Source organism: Taeniopygia guttata, chromosome 9, assembly GCF_048771995.1.
Source record: "Taeniopygia guttata chromosome 9, bTaeGut7.mat, whole genome shotgun sequence".
Lineage (NCBI taxonomy): Eukaryota > Metazoa > Chordata > Aves > Passeriformes > Estrildidae > Taeniopygia > Taeniopygia guttata.
In genome coordinates, this window is record NC_133034.1 from 5,135,276 (window position 1) to 5,152,084 (window position 16,809).

Below are 16,809 nucleotides of genomic sequence, written 5' to 3' on the forward strand. Positions count from 1 at the left end.
CTGTGTCCGGGCGTCTGTCTGTGCAGTGTGTGCCGCGTGTCTCCGTGCGCTTCCTGCACACCGGTGGAAGGGTGCCGTGCCAGCGAGGACGGTGGGCCACCCTGGAGAAGGCTGGGGCAGGGCAGGGGGAGCAGAGGGCTGAGCTGCGTGGCCTGGAGGCATTCCCCCGTGCTGTAGCACAAGGAGGGATTCTCTCCAGCAGCAGGGATAGTGGCGAGTTTTTGTGCCACCTGCTCTGTCCCTGCGTTCCCTGCAAACCCAGCAAAGGGTGTCCCCAGCATTCACACTGGTTCCGTGGGTTGCTCTTTTGTCTGGCTGTTGGTGGCTTTAGAGATGCACCAGATTGGCAGGTCTTTGTTCCCAATGTCCCTTGATTTAAGCAGACAAAATCCCACCCCAAAACCTAACCAACTAAAAACAAAAAAAGCAAAATTCCTGTTCTTTCTGTTTGGAACAGCTGGTGTTAACATGTCTTCTATCTTGTTGTACTAACCTTAGTTCAGATATCTCTGGCTGCAACAGCTCTCCTCTTTTCAACACATGCATGAGCGAGCGCATGGCTGATCTCACCCCCTCCCCTACCTTCTCGAACCCCGACTCCGACATCACCGAGCCTGCTGACGAGCAGCACCAGGGGCAGGAGGAGGAGGAGGAGGAGGAGGAGGACCTGGAGGAAGACATCTTTCCGGAGTGCCCGCTGTGTGATGGCCGGGATCCATTTTACGACCGCTTCCCCCTGTTCAGTTTAGTAGGAAGGTTGGTGAGGTTTTAGGAGAGCATGCCGGGAAGGACCTAGCTCTTTCGCATGAGGGAACTGCTTTTGGACACGACTCCCACCTCCGGGGCATCCCGGAGGTGCAGGGGGTGCCTGGCGCTGCCGCCAAGCCCGGGCCCCTGGCGGGTGGTGAGGTTCCCGCTGAGGTAGGGCTGTGAGAAGCATAGCGGGGGAAAGGGATGGCAGGGGAAAGTGGTTGGTGCCTTTCTTTATGTGGGCACCTTCCTGGGAGATCTCCTGAGAAGCAGAGCTCTGCTGTGTCTCCCAACACCAAAGGAACCAGGGGAGCCACTTGGGGGTCTTGGTCCTGGGCATTTCTGTCCCAGGAAGGAGCAGCTCCCACCTGGCTTGGGATGACCCTGTGGTGCTGACTGGGGGCACACAGGCGCTTCAAAACCCTGTGTGCCTCTGGCACTGGCTTGGCTAACCTGGCTGCATTGGTCAGGGTGAGCCCCCCCTGAATCTGGAGGCTTGGATGTCCCTAAGTGGTTGGGGGGGATGAAGCTGAGGGGAGTGAGTGGAGATCTGGGTGCAGAACAGAGTGACAAAAGCAGTGTTTGCTCTTCCCAGCTCCAGCCATTGCTTGACTTGGGGCCATACCTGCCCTCTTGGCATAGGAGATGTCCAGGGAAGTTGTGGGGATCTGAGTGTAGGCTCCAGCTCCTCTTTAGCTGGAGCCAAGGACAAGAAACTTTTATTTCTCATACCTGTTGGCTGGAGACCCCCTTGGGCTCCATCAGTCTTGGCCTGGAGAAGCCCAGCAGCTGCCCCAAGCCTGGCTGTGCCACCAAACCTGGAGCCTTCTGCCCATCCCTAGAATGGTATGAGGAGCTGCCAGCTTTCTCTGGGGCTTTCCCAAGGGGGTGTGCACCAGGAGCTGTTCTGAGAGCCTTTGCCTCGGGCAGGGGCTCCCTGACTGGGGTGATCTGGGGCCCCTCTTCCTCGGTGTGCCAGAGACAGGCAGCATGGTGGGAAGGAGGGACCAAAGCAGGCAGAGAGGGTGGAGGTGGGGTAAGAGTCCTGCAGCCTCAGACCGAAAGAGCTGGGTTCTTCCCCTTTTATTTTCTTTTTTCCTTTTTCCTTATTTAAAAGAAAAAAACATATCAAAACAACCCCAAAACTCTCAAGGGCACCTCAAAAAACCAGATAAGGCTCTGTAGCAGCGGCCCCACTCCATGCCGGGGGCGTGTTCCCCAGAGCTTGGTGCCTCCTGACTTCTTTTGAGTCTGCCCTGGGTTTGGCTCCCCGCGCAGCAGCTCCGCCGGCCACATTTCTTGTGAAGTGTGCTTGGATTGGTTTATGATTGGATCCTTGTCTTTGATTTCCTTTCTTTCTTTCTTTCTTTCTTTCTTTCTTTCTTTCTTTCTTTCTTTCTTTCTTTCTTTCTTTCTTTCTTTCTTTCTTTCTTTCTTTCTTTCTTTCTTTCTTTCTTTCTTTCTTTCTCTCTTTCTTTCTTTCTCTCTTTCTCTCTTTCTCTCTTTCTCTCTTTCTCTCTTTCTCTCTTTCTCTCTTTCTCTCTTTCTCTCTTTCTCTCTTTCTCTCTTTCTCTCTTTCTCTCTTCTCTTTCTTTCTTCTTCTTTCTTTCTTTTCTTTTTCTTTCTTTCTCTCTTTATCTCTCTCTCTCTTTTGTTCTTTTGCTCTTTCCCTCTTTCCTTCTTTTCTTCTTTCCTTCGCTCTTTCCCTCTTTCCTTCTCTCTTTCTCTCTTTCCTTCTCTCTTTCTCTCTCTCTTTCTCTCTCTCTTTCTCTCTCTCTTTCTCTCTCTCTTTCTCCATTCTTTTTAATTTTGGTTATTTTAAGGGTTTTTTTAATTCTTTTTTTAGCTGCTGGCTCTATCTCTTCAAAGCTTTAGCAAAAATTGGGGTCCTTTCACTTTTATCTTCCTTTGGAAAGGCTTTTCTTTGATCTGAGCATGCCATCTTTGCACCTCACCAATCTTGTGGTTAGTGTCCCTGCCCTCCTTCCTCTAGTGACATACTTGTCCCCTCCTCCCTGCCTGCCCCACCTCCTTCCCTCTCTTCCCTGCCCTCTCCAGTCCTCAGCTTCGGCTCCAGCTGCCCTGTGATTTGGGGTGGGTGGGCGCACACAGATCCCTGCGCTTTGAGAGTTCCTTGTGGGCACAGGGCTCTGCCCCAGCCATGAGTCCTGCTGGGAAGCCCTGGCATGGTCTGACCACTTGTTCCACGTGAGAAGAGATGGGTTGAGGCAGGCCCATCAGGAGATAATGATCTGGCATCAGCTGCTTCCAGAACTTGAGTCCTTTGAGATGCTTTGGGTGGAAAAAGCCTCGAGGAGCAGTTGAAGGTCAATGGGAGTCACCAGAGCAGAGGGAATCTCCAGACTTGGGGGTCGGGTGCAAGAACAGGGCTGCAAGAGCCCCCTGGGCACTTTGGGGTGCCATTGAATATGAAGATTCCTGTGAGGCTGGGATGCCCTGAGCAGCACAGCAGCTGCCTGGAGATGCAACCCTCATGGGAGCCTCCTGAAGTAGAGATGTCCTGGCCAGCCCCCAGCACTCTCCCACCCCACCACACGTCAAGATGCTGGCGGGTGCCACAGGGAGAGGTGGTGGGCACCCCATGCCCCATCTTGCTGGAAGTGGTGCTGCTAACTCGCACCTTTTGGCAGAGAGCTCTGTGCCAAAGGTGACTCCGCAGAGGGTGCAGCATGCCACCCTGGCCAGAGCTGGATGACCACTGGAAGCTGGCGGTGAGGCAGAGGGAGGCAGCAAGAGGACCCAAAATGCTTGAGAAGCAGAGAGCAGTGGCCTGACAGGAGGTGCTGACAGAGACATCATGTTAGGCTCCAGTGTGGCACCTTGCCATGGTGGTGTCAGTAGCCTGGATGCTGCAGAGGAGAGCAGGGAGGCTCAGACTTGCCAGGCATGCCGTCCATCCCTGTGACGTGCTGGCAGGTGGCCCAGGACCCCGAAGCCATGTGTGTGAAGGGCTGGGGAGGGGGAATGCACAACCTGATGCTGCCAGCCACACCATGCAGCCTCCTTTCCAGTGGTCTCCAACACGGCAGGCAGAGCCAGGGCCATGAACCCCCAGCAGGTTCACCTCTGGAGGTCCAGGACCTTGTCCTCTAACCTTCACTCCTGACAGCCTCCATCTCCCTTGTCACCCTTCCTCCCCCCTGTCTTGCCCCTGTCCTCCCCATGGTGACTCTGCAGCTGCCCCCCCAGTCATGTTGCAGCACCTCCTGCCCAAGTTCTCCAGCTCTCTACCACACAGAAGGTCCTCTCGCCCTACGGCTTCACGGTGGCACCAGCGCAGCCCTCTCCCCTCCTGCCTGCCATGGAGGTGACGGTCGGAGAGGTCTGCAAGTCTGGTGTGTTCTGTGGTGTTGTCCACGGCGTGTGCCACCCTCCTGCCCACCCTCCTGCCCGCGGCACGCTGCCTGCCCGCTGCCCCAGCCCCTCCGCCTGGCCCTGGCTGCCTTCTCTTTAGTTTTGCTTTGCAGCGCTGCGGTCGCGCCCTGAGCAGGGACCTGGGATCCCGGCCACTGCCGGCCACGCCAGCCGTGCCTGGGGACTGGCGGGTGGGAGCAGTGACCGCTCTCCCCCCTGTTGTGTGTCCCCCCCTTCTCTGGCAGGGCCTTTGTCTACCTGAGCAACCTCCTCTACCCCGTGCCCCTGGTGCACCGCGTGGCCATCGTCAGCGAGAAGGGCGAGGTGAAGGGCTTCCTGCGCGTGGCTGTCCAGGCCATCTCAGGTAGGAGGGAACCCCCCTGCAAAATGTGCCCCTTGCAACCCCGGCACCCTCTGTGCTGGCTCACCCCATCCCTCTTCCAGCGGATGAAGAAGCCCCTGACTATGGCTCTGGTGTGCGGCAGTCAGGGACAGCCAAGATCTCCTTTGATGACCAGCACTTCGAGAAGGTAAGGTGGGCCTGGCCCTTGGTGGATGCCCATGCACCCCAGATCCCTGCCTGCCACCTCAGTGCTTCCCCATGGGACCCCCCAGGCTCCCAGAGGTGGAGGAAAAGGAATGTGTTCTTAGTCCACGAAGCCTCTGGCACCCACTGGTGCATCCTGCTCTCACCTGTGGGGTGGGAGAGGAGAGCTAGAGGTGCCTGGGTGCTTGGGATGATGCTGGTGGTGCAACCAGGACCACCCTGGGGACCACCAGAATCCCTGAACCCCACTCCTGGCTCAGTTCCAGTCAGAGTCGTGCCCAGCTGTCGGGATGTCTCGCTCGGGGACCTCTCAGGAGGAGCTGCGCATAGTGGAAGGTCAGGGGCAGGTCAGCGACGTGGGTCCGTCTGCAGATGAAGTCAACAACAACACCTGTGCAGGTGAGGAGGTGTGACAGGCACTCTGGGAGTGGCTCCCTGCACCCAGCCTCTTGCACCCTCCCCGGCACTGCCAGCCCAGTGCTCTGGTGGGGGCTGCTGGCAGACAGAATCACGGAATCACGGTCAGCTAGGCTGGGAAGAGCTTCAACCTATCACCTGCCACCAGCTTGTCAACCACCACAGCACTGAGTGCCACATCCAGGCTTTTCTTAAACACCTCCAGGGACAGTGGCTCCACCACCTCCCTGGGAGCCCCTTCCAATGCTCAGTCACTCTTTCTGTAAAGAACTTATTCCTAATGTCCAACCTAGGCCTCCCCTGGTGCAGCTTACGCCTGTGTCCTCTTGTTCTGTCACTGGTTGCCTGGGAGAACAACCCTTACCTGGCTACACCCTCCTTTCAGGGAGCTGCAGAGTGATGAGGTCTTGCCTCAGCCTCCTCTTCTCCAGGCTAAACAGTCCCAGCTCCCTCAGCTGCTCCAGCTGTGTTGAACAAGGACTTGTGTTCCAGACCCTTCACCAGCCTTGTTGCCTTTCTCTGGACATGCTCCAGCATCTCAAAATTGTTCTTAAATGTTCCTAACACTGAGGGGAAGACACCCTGCCTTGCTAAGGTCCTTCTCCTCCCTGCAGTGACCCCAGAGGATCTTCTGGACAGCCCAGAAAAGCCTGCACCGGATGGGCCACTGGAGGTGGCTTTGGACCACCTGAAGCTGGGCAGCATCTTCACATTCCGTGTGACAGTCCTGCAAGCCTCCAGCATCTCTGCAGAATACGCTGACATCTTCTGCCAGTTCAAGTGAGCCCCTAGTGCCCCCCAGCCCTGCTTCTTCCACCAAGCTGCAGCCATCACCTGGGGGCTCGTGGTGAATTTGGGAAGTTTCCTCCACCCCTGAGCCCTTTGTGGATGGGGAGGCAAAACCAAGTGCTGTGAAATCTGCCCAAGCACTTGTTTAGTCACTGGCAAAAGGCAAGGAGAGACTCCCATCAGCTTCAGGGAGTCCTGCGCAGGCAGCAGCCCCAGGGGAAATAGGCTCTTGTTGTGGTCATTTGCTTTCACTCCTCTCCCTGCTCCAGCACCTCCCCATCCCACAGCCCCTGAACAACCTTCCCTCCCTCCACAGCTTCATCCATCGCCACGATGAGGCCTTTTCAACAGAACCCTTGAAGAACACAGGACGGGGACCACCCCTGGGATTCTATCATGTCCAAAATGTGCGTACACCCCTCTTCCACTACCCCTTTGTTCCTGCAGCTGCTGGGGTCTCTGCAGGGCCACTGGCTGGATCCTCTCCCAGGGAAGATCCTGCCCACTCCTGCCTTTCCCAGCCCCTCACAGACACCCAGCTAAGCCAGGCTTAGATGTGGTGGACATGCAGGAAAAACACCAGAAGCCACTGTTGTCCACCTGAAAAGGCTGGGATTTCTCTGCAGTGGTTTTGGTGGAGAGAGCTTCCCTGAATGGGGGGAGGAGTGGGTGAGGGATGCAGGGGACTCACAGCCTTATACCCTTCCACACCCCAAGTGCTGTTGCTGGCTCTATCCCCTTTCCCAGATAAACTGCACTGTCAGTGGCTCAGCAGCTCTTTCTCTTCTAGATTGCTGTGGAGGTGACAAAATCTTTCATCGAATACATCAAGAGCCAGCCAATTGTGTTTGAGGTGTTTGGCCATTACCAGCAGCACCCCTTCCCACCTCTCTGCAAGGATGTCCTGAGGTGGGCACCTCTGGGCCAGCCTCTGGCTGTGCTAGGGGCTTCTGCCGTGGGCCACCTGGGGACCCAGGGTGGCCCCAAGGCATAGGTGGGGCTGGCTGGGCCTGGGGGTCTCTGGGGATGCTGTAACCAAGCTGGTTCTGTCTGCAGCCCGCTGAGGCCATCCCGACGCCACTTCCCCCGTGTGATGCCACTCTCCAAACCAGGTAGGGAACCCGGCCTCCTACTCCTGTGCCCATCTGTAGTTCCTGTGTTGAGTGGGTGTCCCCTTCCCCAGAGGATGAACCCCAGTTAGGACCCCAGAAGCACCACAAAATGTACTATTTTATTTATTTTTTTATGGGCCATGTCACTCAAAAGCCCTAGACACCCATTTCCACAGTACTGAACAGATGGAAAGCCCCCATCTCACCTCCTGCAGAGCAGCAGGGAGGAGGTTCAGGTGGCCACCCAGCCCCCGTGTCCCACAGCGTGGCACAGCTGATGAGACCCAGCTGTGGGGCTTTGGCTGTACAGTCAAAACACCAGCACAGGGGGAGCTTCCCTCTGGCTGGAGCAGTGCCTGGGGCAGTGCTGTGTGTTTTGGGATGTGTCCGTGCCCAGCCTGCAGGCACACAGTGTGCACCTGGGGATGGGTGAGGCCAGTCTCTTGCTGACACCCAGTGCTGGGCAAGGGAGAAAGCACTGCAAGTGATCAGCAAGGTCCCTGGGAGGAGGCTCTTGTTGCTACCTCTATTCCTGCTCTGAGGTCCTTGCCTGCTCTGCCCTTCCCCTGCCATCGTATTCCTCATTCCGAGTGCCAGCAGCAGGCTCAACCTCTTACCCATCTTTTCTGACCCACTGCAGTGCCTGCGACAAAGCTGAGCACCATGACTCGGCCCAGTGCTGGCCCCTGCCAGTGCAAGTACGACCTGATGGTCTTCTTTGAGATCTGTGAGCTGGAGGCCAATGGCGAGTAAGTCCTGAGGGGGAAGGAGAGGGAGAGGGAGGCAACGAAGGATTTGCCCAGTGCTCAGCATCTCAGGGCAGGCTGGAAGGATTCTGCTTCATGCTGCAATCCTCTCTTCCAGCTACATCCCTGCTGTTGTGGACCACCGTGGAGGCATGCCATGCCATGGGACCTTCCTCCTTCATCAGGTACTCTCTGCTCAAGGTGCTGTCCTAGCTGACTCCTGCTGGACCTGTGTTAACTACTGTCCCTTCTCTCTGGCCTCTTGGGTCTCAGGGCATCCAGAGGAGAATTAGTGTCACCTTGGTGCATGAAACAGGCAGCCTCATCCACTGGAAGGAAGTACGGGAGCTGGTTGTGGGTAAGCCAAGCCAGCCCCCAGGCATCCTCTTGGACTGTTTCTTTCCCACATTCCCATGCTCCCACATGGAGCTTTATGCCTTGTCTCCCCTCCTGCCCTGCAATAGTAAAGCAGTGGCTGCCTGGCAGGTGACACTGGGACACTGCATGGGCAGGACACCTCAGGCCCTGCCTCCGTGTCCAGGAGTTGGACCAGGATCTCTGGCCAGGGGGGCTGCAGGCAGCACCAGAGAGGCAGTCTGCCCTGCCTTCAGGGGGACCCTGGCAGGGCCAGTGCCTGTCACCTCAGAGGTAACTCTGTGCTGTGTTTGCAGGTCGAATCCGGAACACCCCAGAGGCAGATGAGTCGCTCATCGACCCCAACATTCTGTCCCTGAACATCCTCTCCTCTGGCTACATCCACCCCTCCCAGGATGACCGGTGCGTGATGCTTTTTGTCTTGCTCTTCCCCTGCTGTGGTGAGGGATGGAGGGGTTGAGTAGCAGCCCCCCTTTCCCCTGGAAAGCTCTTGGCCCTTCTGCTGACCCACGGCTGCCTTGAGGCAGTGTTTTTGAAGCTGCACAGGGTCTTGGAGTACAGGGCTGCCAACCCCTTTCCTCCTCCTCCCCAGTGTGTTGCTGTGCTGGGGAGGGCACTGAATGGAATTTGTGTGTGGGTCCTGCTCTCGGTGTTGGCTGTGATGGGCTGGCACAGGGAGGCAGTTGGTGCTGGTGCCAGGAGGATGTCCAGCTCCATGACTTGAGGGGAAGGCTGTTTGTCCTGTGTCCCAGCAAAATTGCTGGAAAGGCCACTTGGAACCCATGGCACATCCCTATCTGTATGTAAGTAATGCAGGAAAGCCATCCCCACCCGCTGCGGGTGACTCCAGGGATGCCCATCCCTTCCTGCCTATCCCAGGGGGCTGTCATGGAACCACAGAGTGATTTGGGCTGAAAGGGACTTTAATCTCATTCCAAACCCCCTGCTGCGGGCAGGGACACCTTCCACTAGACCAGATTGCTTAAAGGTGTCCCCACTGTAGGTTTGGCAGGATGTGAAAGAAGCAGGAGCAGAAGATTTTTTTTCTCTCCAAGGTCTCCCTGTGTGAGTCCTGCAGTGGCAGGGGGAGTCACGGGTATGGAGGGCAGAGCTCTCCTCTGCACCAGGGCTACTGGTGGAACTCGGGGGACTGGTGGGGGTCTCTGGCCAGAATGTGTGCATGCAGGCAGCTGCAACGAGACAGGGATGGTCGCTGCCAGCACTGGGAGCAGCCGGACTGGTCCTTGGCTGTGTGCGTTGTGGTCGCTGGTGTAGGAACACCCTGGCAAGGAATGGGGACCACTTTTTCCTCCATCTGCTTTGTGATCACCACTGTCCCAAGGAGGCCTGGCCCAAGGCAGGGAGGTTTTGGGGGAATGATGGGGGTCTGGATAGGATTTGGTACCCTGAGCACTCTCAGGGTAGCTCCTGGACCTGGCAGAGGAACTGGCACAGAGTATCTGAGCAGCAGAGGCGAGGCCTGGGGTCAGCACGCATGCAAGTGTTGGACCAGGAGACTTTGTCACAGCCTTGGGGATACAGAAGGAGGCCAGATGGGGATGGTCAGATGAGGAGAGCCCAACCCAGTGGAGCAGTGGTGGTTCTTTTACTGGGAGCTGGGTGGCTGTGGCACCTCTGGGCTCTTGGGGCTGAGCAGTTTTTTATCAGCTCCTGATCTGTTTGATTGTCTGGTCCCAGATGCAGCTATACGGGATCTTCAGCGTGCCTAAACTAGCCTGGCAGGTGGGATGTGCCTCCTGCTCTGCCTTCCACCCCATGAGTCCTGCAGGACAAGGGGACACAGCTCAGGCTGGGGGGATACTTGGGGTGTGGAGAGAAGCACGGAGACTGGGGGCCCAATTTGGGGGCACAGACCAGTGCAAATGTCATGTCTATCCCATATCTATTCCATGTAGCCTGCCCATGGTGAGGCAGGGGGAGGAGGGGGTGGCCAGCTGCCTGCAGGGCGTAGCTCAATGCCCTCCACTTCCACTCCACATGCAGCCATGCGTGCTTCACCCTGCAGCTGTGAGGACAGGCAGAAGGAAGGCAGAGAGCAGAGCCAGTGCCCACTTCACCCTCCTCCCAGCCGCTTGCGCTCCCCGCTTCGCTGCCTTGTGCCACGCAGCCTCCATTGCCTGGAGCAGCCCTGGCTTCCCCTCCCCAGCTCCCGGAGGCACTCAGGAAGAGGCTGGGAGAGCGGTTCAGCTCTCTCCTCAGCACACATCCATCCCCGCCTCCAGCGCCCAGGGCGGGGGCGCGGGGGGCAGTGCCTGGTGTCCCCTTTCGCTTCCCTCAGCTGCTACTGCCCATCTAAGCCCACACTAACCATGTGATTGTTTTGTGTTTTCGCAGGCAGTTTCTTGATTCGGATATGCCTAGGTATTATTTGTTTCCATTGGTTTTTTTTCCACCCCTCCTTCTTCTCTCCTTTCTTTCTTTCTACCCCCTTGCCTCGGCACGCTCACTCCCGCCAGAGGCAGCACTTGGACATCCGGCCCCTCATCCCTCCACATGCCCCATCCCTCCTCCCTACTGCGCTGGCACCTCTTGCTCACTCGACCCCTTTTGCTGTTCGTGTGGGCCACGCTCTGGCTGGCTGCCGCTCCCCCTCGCACGCCTGCGCCTCCATTGCCTGATTTGGGTTTTATTCTTGCTTTTCGACTTTGCTACTCTCCCATCTTTTCTGGCATCTGGCACTGAGTGGGCCAGACCCTCCATTGTCTCCCGCCCCAGCCCCAGCTCAGGCCCTGGTACTGCTTGGAGTAGCTGCAGGGCTGGTGAGGACAGTAGAAGTTTTGGGGCTTGTCCTGCCCTCTCCTGGGCACCTGGTAACGATGGCAGCACTGCAGTTGGTGTGGCAGCAGCTGCGCACCCTGCGCAGGGATGTCCTGTGCGTGTCGGTGTGGCATATGGGCAGCGTGTGTCTGTATGCAGGTGTGACAGTGGTGCATATGGGGCACAGACTGCTGTACCCCTGTGTAAAGGGGCAGTGGCTGCCTGGGGACTGCAGGCTCCAGCTGGGACCACTGGGTGAGCCCAGCATATGTGTGAGAGGTGCCAGATTTGTGGGTGTGCCACCACTCTGGATGGGAGCATTGGTGAGGCCTTGGGGACAGGGCCACCGCTGTGACCCACGGCAGAAGAAGAGGGGCACGTGCCTGGGAGACAAGGGATGGAGTGTCCTGAGTCCTGGCACATAATTTTGTGCCTGAAGGTTGTCCTCCCTACAGCAACTCAAAGCTGGTTATGCTCAGAGATGTCTGAGGGCAGAGCTGTCCCTGTAGCAGCATTCTGTCCCCTCCCAGGGTGCAGGAAAGTGGATACAGCATTGATCCATCCCCTCCACCGCAAGAGAGGTGGGGTCACAGTGGCATTGCCTGTGGTCTCTCAGCACAGTGATGCTTTTCTTGTGGACCAGGGGATGGGCCAAGAAGTCACCTGCTGTGTGAATGGCAGTGGGAAATCTCATCCCCCCAGCTGGCACTGTCCCAGGGGACTGCGCTGGGTGGGAGCTCCTTGCCCTGGGATGGCACAAGGGCAGAGTTAAGGGCATAGGGAGCACATGTGCTTCCTTCCCAGCTACTGGAGCATGAGGAAAGTGGGAGGCAGAGGGTTTTCATGCAGGCTGGCACGCCTCTGTCTGCCCTCGCTGAGCTCCTTTTGGTTCCCATTTTGGGTTCAGCTAGGCTGGAGCTCCCTTGGCCAGCGGTGCTATGATGTGCGAGTCCCTTCAAGAGGGGCTCTTCTGACCTGTCGTTTTTCTGTGTGTGTACATGTGTGTGTTTGTCCTTGGGTCACCTTCCACTTATAGCATTTCGCTGGGAAATGACACTAGGTATTTCACGCGCACCTGCTCGGTCTGGTCCCTCCTGCTTTTCTCTTCTTCCCCTTTGCCTCCTCCCTTTGCTTTTTGCTCTTTCTCCCGTCCCCTGAGGCTCCTCTTCTCCTCCTCCTCCTTGGGGAGCACTCTTTTCTTAAGCAACCCGTGTCTGCAAAGCAATCCTTCGCCTTGGCTGTGTCTCACACCGGTGGGGTTATGTATTTTGTACACCTTTTGAAAGCATCACTCTCCCTCTTCTTCCAAAATGGGGGAAATTGCAGTCGAGAACCTCTCCCTGCTCCCACTGGCTGCCCTGGCTCTTGTTAAAATTGCTCCTCAGCCACCTGGATGCTGCTTCAGGGACATGTTGAAGTGTTCTCATTGAGATATGGCTGAACCACAGCTTCCTGAGGATGCTCAGGCGGGAGCAGCTCTGGGCGGTTTTGGGGAGTGGGCGTACCATAAAGCCAAGGCTGACCCGGGAGGGAGCCCAGGAGTGGTGCAGGGGGTGAAATGGGGATCCCCAATGCTCTCTCACCAATGCCACCTCCTGCTTCCTCACCCTCGGCTGCTCAACCCAAGGAGGGCAGATGCCACTCTTGATCTGGGTGAGCTGTGCCATCCTCTCCAGGATCCTGTAGGCATGGATGAGTGGGACCAGATGTCCCCTGCTCCTTCTCCCAGCCTGGGAGCCATGGAAAACACAGCAAAGGGGCCTGAGGCAGCAGAGTGGGAATGGGGCTGGCAATGAGGGTCGAGCAAGAGCCAGGGGAGACAGCCTGACAGGGACTGGCCACCAAATCATAATCCCCAGCTTCTCACTGGGGGCCAGGGCTGGGCAGCCCTGGGAAAGGGGACCTGGCTGGTGGGGGGGCTGTGCTCCCAGAGGTGGGCTGGCAGCACATCCCCAGTGCTGAGCATCCTCCCTCCTTTCCCTTCTGGCCATCATCACCCAAATGGCGACAGCCACTCCTGGCAGGGACTGGGAGATGCTGTGCCCCAGGCTGCATAGTGGGGACTGGCCTGGGTGCACTGGGGGTGGCAACCCCTGCTCTGAACACAGGGGTGGGGCATGAACCCTCCTTCGCCCTCCTTTGCCTTCCTAGCCTGCTCTGCCTTGCCTGCACTCCATCTGAGCCCCCACTCCTCCCACTGTCCCACCTCCCCAAAATCCTGGTCCATTGGCCATTTCAAGGGTACCGTATCCTCCTCCCACCATGCCTTGTGCCCTTTGCCTTGAGCCTGTGTCCTCTGGAGTGGCTGTCCCCGTCTGTCCCCACTGCGCATGCATGTCTGTGTGTCCTTGCAGGCCTGCTGCAGCGCTGTGGGGGGGACAAAGATATCTCTTTGCTCGCCTGCCAAGGGTTCCAGGGGGGTTGTTTTACTGGCCCTGCTGGTTTTTTTTGGCAGGACTTTCTACCAGTTTGAGGCGGCGTGGGATAGCTCCATGCACAACTCGCTGCTGCTCAACCGTGTTACCCCTTACCGGGAGAAGATCTACATCACCCTGTCAGCTTACATCGAGGCAAGGACCATCCTTGGGGTCACTATGCATCAACAAAGTCTGATATTTCCCCTGCTGTTGGGGTGCAGCCAGTGTGAGCCCTTCCTTAGCTCCTGCTTGTGGGGTGCAGGGCTCCCCTTGGTGTGTGGGACTGGAACCTGCTGGGCACAGGGGAGGGAGAGACCTGCTGGGCTGCCACCTTGCAGCACCCCTGATGCCTTCCTCTGCCCTGCTGCAGATGGAGAACTGCACTCAGCCTGCTGTCATCACCAAAGACTTCTGCATGGTTTTCTACTCCCGGGATGCCAAACTTCCTGCCTCACGCTCCATCCGCAATCTTTTTGGCAGCGGCAGCCTGCGGGCTTCTGAGAGGTACCAGGATGCTCCTGTTGGGGACAGGAGAGCCATCACATAGGGACTGGAGCTTTTCTAGGGCATCCCAGCAGCCTGGCTAAAAAAACTGGGGTGTAGGGATGGGACAAAGCCAGTAATGCCTCACTTCTCTTTGCTCACAGCAACCGTGTGACAGGAGTTTACGAGCTCAGCCTCTGCCGCGTGGCTGATGCCGGCAGCCCAGGTGGGTGCCACGCCTCTGCCCAGGTATTCAGCTGGGGCAGGGAGGCACAGCCAGGCCTTTGGGTTAGGGACTGTGTGTCTGTCCCCCCAGCTGTGTGTCTGTGCCCACAGGCATGCAGAGAAGGCGCCGGCGTGTGCTGGACACCTCTGTAGCTTACGTCAGGGGAGAGGAGAACCTGGCTGGCTGGCGGCCCCGCAGTGACAGCCTCATCCTTGACCATCAGTGGGAGCTGGAGAAACTCAGCCTTCTGCAAGAAGTGAGAGTCTGGGCTAGAAATGGGCTGAAATAGTGCAATCAGAGCTCCACTGGCGCTGGGGGGATTCCCCACCTGGATGGCACAGCCATCTTGGTTGTGGGAGGAGGCAGGAATGGGACTGTGCTGCCAGTACTCCTGTGCATCACTGCTAGCCAGATCCCAGCAGATCCAAAGCTAATGAGTAAATGGGGTTAAGGGGGGCTGGGTTTGGGGGAAAGGGCCACTCCTGAGCCTGGGTGCCTGTGCCCAGGTGGAGAAGACAAGACACTACCTGTTACTGCGTGAGAAGCTGGAGACCACCCAGCGCCTGGGCATGGAGACCCTGTCCCCCTGCTCCAGCGAGGATTCCGAGTCCCGAAGCACCTCCTGCATCTCCTCCCCACTCTCTGCTGACGGAGCACCTGAAAGCCGCACCTCTCCCCCTGAGACCCCCAGCGAGAGGCAGAAGGAGCTGGCTGTGAAGGTAGCATCCTGCAGCAAACCTGGCTTGCCAGGATGAAGCCAGGAAGTGGCTTCCACAGGGTGGCTGGGGGCTGTGGTGGGAAAAAGCCCAAGGAGAGTGGGAGGTGGAATGTGCCTCATGTCCCACTGTCCTCCTCCTCTCTCTGCAGTGCTTGCGCCTGCTCACACACACCTTCAACAGGGAGTACAGCCACAGCCACGTCTGCATTAGCGCCAGTGAGAGCAAGGTACTGCTCTGCCCAGGCACTGCTGGGCTGGTGGGGCCAGGGAGGGATGTGTGGCTGGCAGGGGAATGGCACAAGTTATGCCTCTTCTGGGGTCTGCTCCCTCTGCTTGCTGTGGTCTCTCCCAGAACTGGTGGCTCTCAGGACTATGACAGGAGAGGACCCTGCCAGCCAGGGTTCTTGCCTTTCCCTGTCTTAGCAGGAGTCTGGTCTTTTGCATGTTCCTGGCTTTGCACAGAAACTCTAGTTCACACCTCCATTACTCTGCAGCTGTCTGAAATGTCAGTGACCTTGATGAGAGACCCTTCCATGCCAGCTCTTGGAGTCACTACTCTCACCCCCTCCTCGACCTGCCCATCACTGGTGGAAGGATGTTACAATGCCATGGAGGTCAGGTAAGAAGCTGGCTGGGAAGTTCTGGTGACATATCCCGAGCAGAGCAGCTGTATCACTGGGACACAATTCTTGTCTATGGATGTTCCCTAGCCATCGCTCTTCCTACATTCCATCCTCTCCTCCTTCCCCAGACCCCCCCAGGTTTCCTCCAGGGCAGAGAGCCCTGATCTGGAGCCTGTGGTAGAAGGGGAGCAGAAGAAGTCCCCAGCCCGCCGGCCTGAGGAGGAGAAGGAGCCCCAGCGGTTGCTGGTGCCCGACATCCAGGAGATTCGAGTCAGGTAGGAGCAACCGGGGCGGCCAGCAAGGGGAGCACCTATGGGCAAGGACACCATGCCCTGCCACTGCCACCTCCTCATGGCCTCCTTCCTCATGGTTTCCCACCCCTTCCCTTGATCCCTTCTGCAGTCCCATCGTCTCCAAAAAGGGCTACCTGCACTTCCTGGAGCCTCACACCAATGGATGGGTGAAACGCTTCGTGGTGGTCCGGCGCCCCTATGTCTACATCTACAACTCAGACAAGGATGCGGTCGAGAGGGCCATACTCAACCTCTCCAAGGCCCAGGTGGAGTACAGTGAGGACCAGCAGGCCATGCTCAAGGTAGGGCACTGGGAGCCAGCCCCACTCCGCACACCCCACCGAGGGAAGGACTAAGCTCTGGCTCTCCCCTCGCAGACCCCGAACACGTTTGCGGTGTGCACAGAGCACCGGGGCATCCTGCTGCAGGCGAGCAGTGACAAAGACATGCACGACTGGCTCTACGCTTTCAACCCTCTCCTGGCTGGATCCATAAGGTACCTGGGGCAGCTGGGGGAAGGGGGATGCAGAGAAGCCATTGCTGATGGGGCTGAAGGTTCCCAGTGCTTTCCTGCTACAGGCCCCAGCCAGGTGGGGGGAACATCTCCTGTGCAGAGCTGTTATGGGACAGGCTTTCAGCTGGCAAAACTTGGACCATATTAATTTTGAATTCAGCTCATCCACATTTAAATGTTTGCGTCTAGAACCAGATTCCAGGTGGTACAGAGGTGCTGTGCTGAGCTCAAAGCAACATCCGTGCCTGGTGGCAGGGCCTCCGGCCTGTCACTGTTCTTGAGACCGTCCCACGGAGTTTTTGAGTTTTGTTAAGGAAACTTTCCTGTCTCACCATCCCGGAGCCACTCCGGAAGTCACACATGCATCACCTGAGCTGGGACTGAGGCCCCTTCACAGCAGGTCGTTCCAGTGAGTCGACTGGAACCGACAGGCCTTGGTTGACTTCTACACTCACCACAAACACTCAGACAAGGTTTTGGCTCAGTCACAGGTTCCCCACAGCAGAGTCTCAGACATCTCGTTCCTTAACATCCTTTAGTCACAGTGCAGTAACAAAGCAACAGCTGGAGCTGGGTGCCTCTGAGAAAGGAGCCTGAACAAAGGGAACCCCGCGCTTTTACACCCTTAGTCTAAAAGTACTCTCGG

At 57.5% G+C, this 16,809-nt stretch overlaps 1 protein-coding gene across 16 annotated transcripts in view; it reads left to right on the top strand.

The window, feature by feature from the left end:
• Window positions 1–16,809, top strand: part of KIF1A (kinesin family member 1A) — a 43,199-nt gene that overhangs the window by 22,277 nt on the left and 4,113 nt on the right. For 3 of the 16 annotated variants that reach the window (XM_030280284.4, XM_030280288.4, XM_041718267.2), the window contains 22 exons: window positions 499–756; window positions 4,371–4,489; window positions 4,570–4,655; window positions 4,933–5,071; window positions 5,704–5,869; window positions 6,195–6,285; window positions 6,669–6,787; window positions 6,935–6,990; window positions 7,631–7,739; window positions 7,855–7,921; window positions 8,010–8,094; window positions 8,408–8,513; window positions 13,345–13,459; window positions 13,677–13,810; window positions 13,954–14,015; window positions 14,126–14,271; window positions 14,522–14,734; window positions 14,883–14,960; window positions 15,228–15,352; window positions 15,485–15,631; window positions 15,759–15,951; window positions 16,027–16,145. In XM_030280284.4, coding sequence (XP_030136144.1) covers window positions 499–756; window positions 4,371–4,489; window positions 4,570–4,655; window positions 4,933–5,071; window positions 5,704–5,869; window positions 6,195–6,285; window positions 6,669–6,787; window positions 6,935–6,990; window positions 7,631–7,739; window positions 7,855–7,921; window positions 8,010–8,094; window positions 8,408–8,513; window positions 13,345–13,459; window positions 13,677–13,810; window positions 13,954–14,015; window positions 14,126–14,271; window positions 14,522–14,734; window positions 14,883–14,960; window positions 15,228–15,352; window positions 15,485–15,631; window positions 15,759–15,951; window positions 16,027–16,145 — 2,733 coding nt within the window. Of the gene's footprint in view, window positions 1–498; window positions 757–4,370; window positions 4,490–4,569; window positions 4,656–4,932; window positions 5,072–5,703; window positions 5,870–6,194; window positions 6,286–6,668; window positions 6,788–6,934; window positions 6,991–7,630; window positions 7,740–7,854; window positions 7,922–8,009; window positions 8,095–8,407; window positions 8,514–10,466; window positions 10,494–11,925; window positions 11,950–13,344; window positions 13,460–13,676; window positions 13,811–13,953; window positions 14,016–14,125; window positions 14,272–14,521; window positions 14,735–14,882; window positions 14,961–15,227; window positions 15,353–15,484; window positions 15,632–15,758; window positions 15,952–16,026; window positions 16,146–16,809 lie in introns of all 16 variants that reach the window. The other 13 variants (XM_041718268.2, XM_030280294.4, XM_041718271.2 and 10 more) reach the window with 7 other exon arrangements.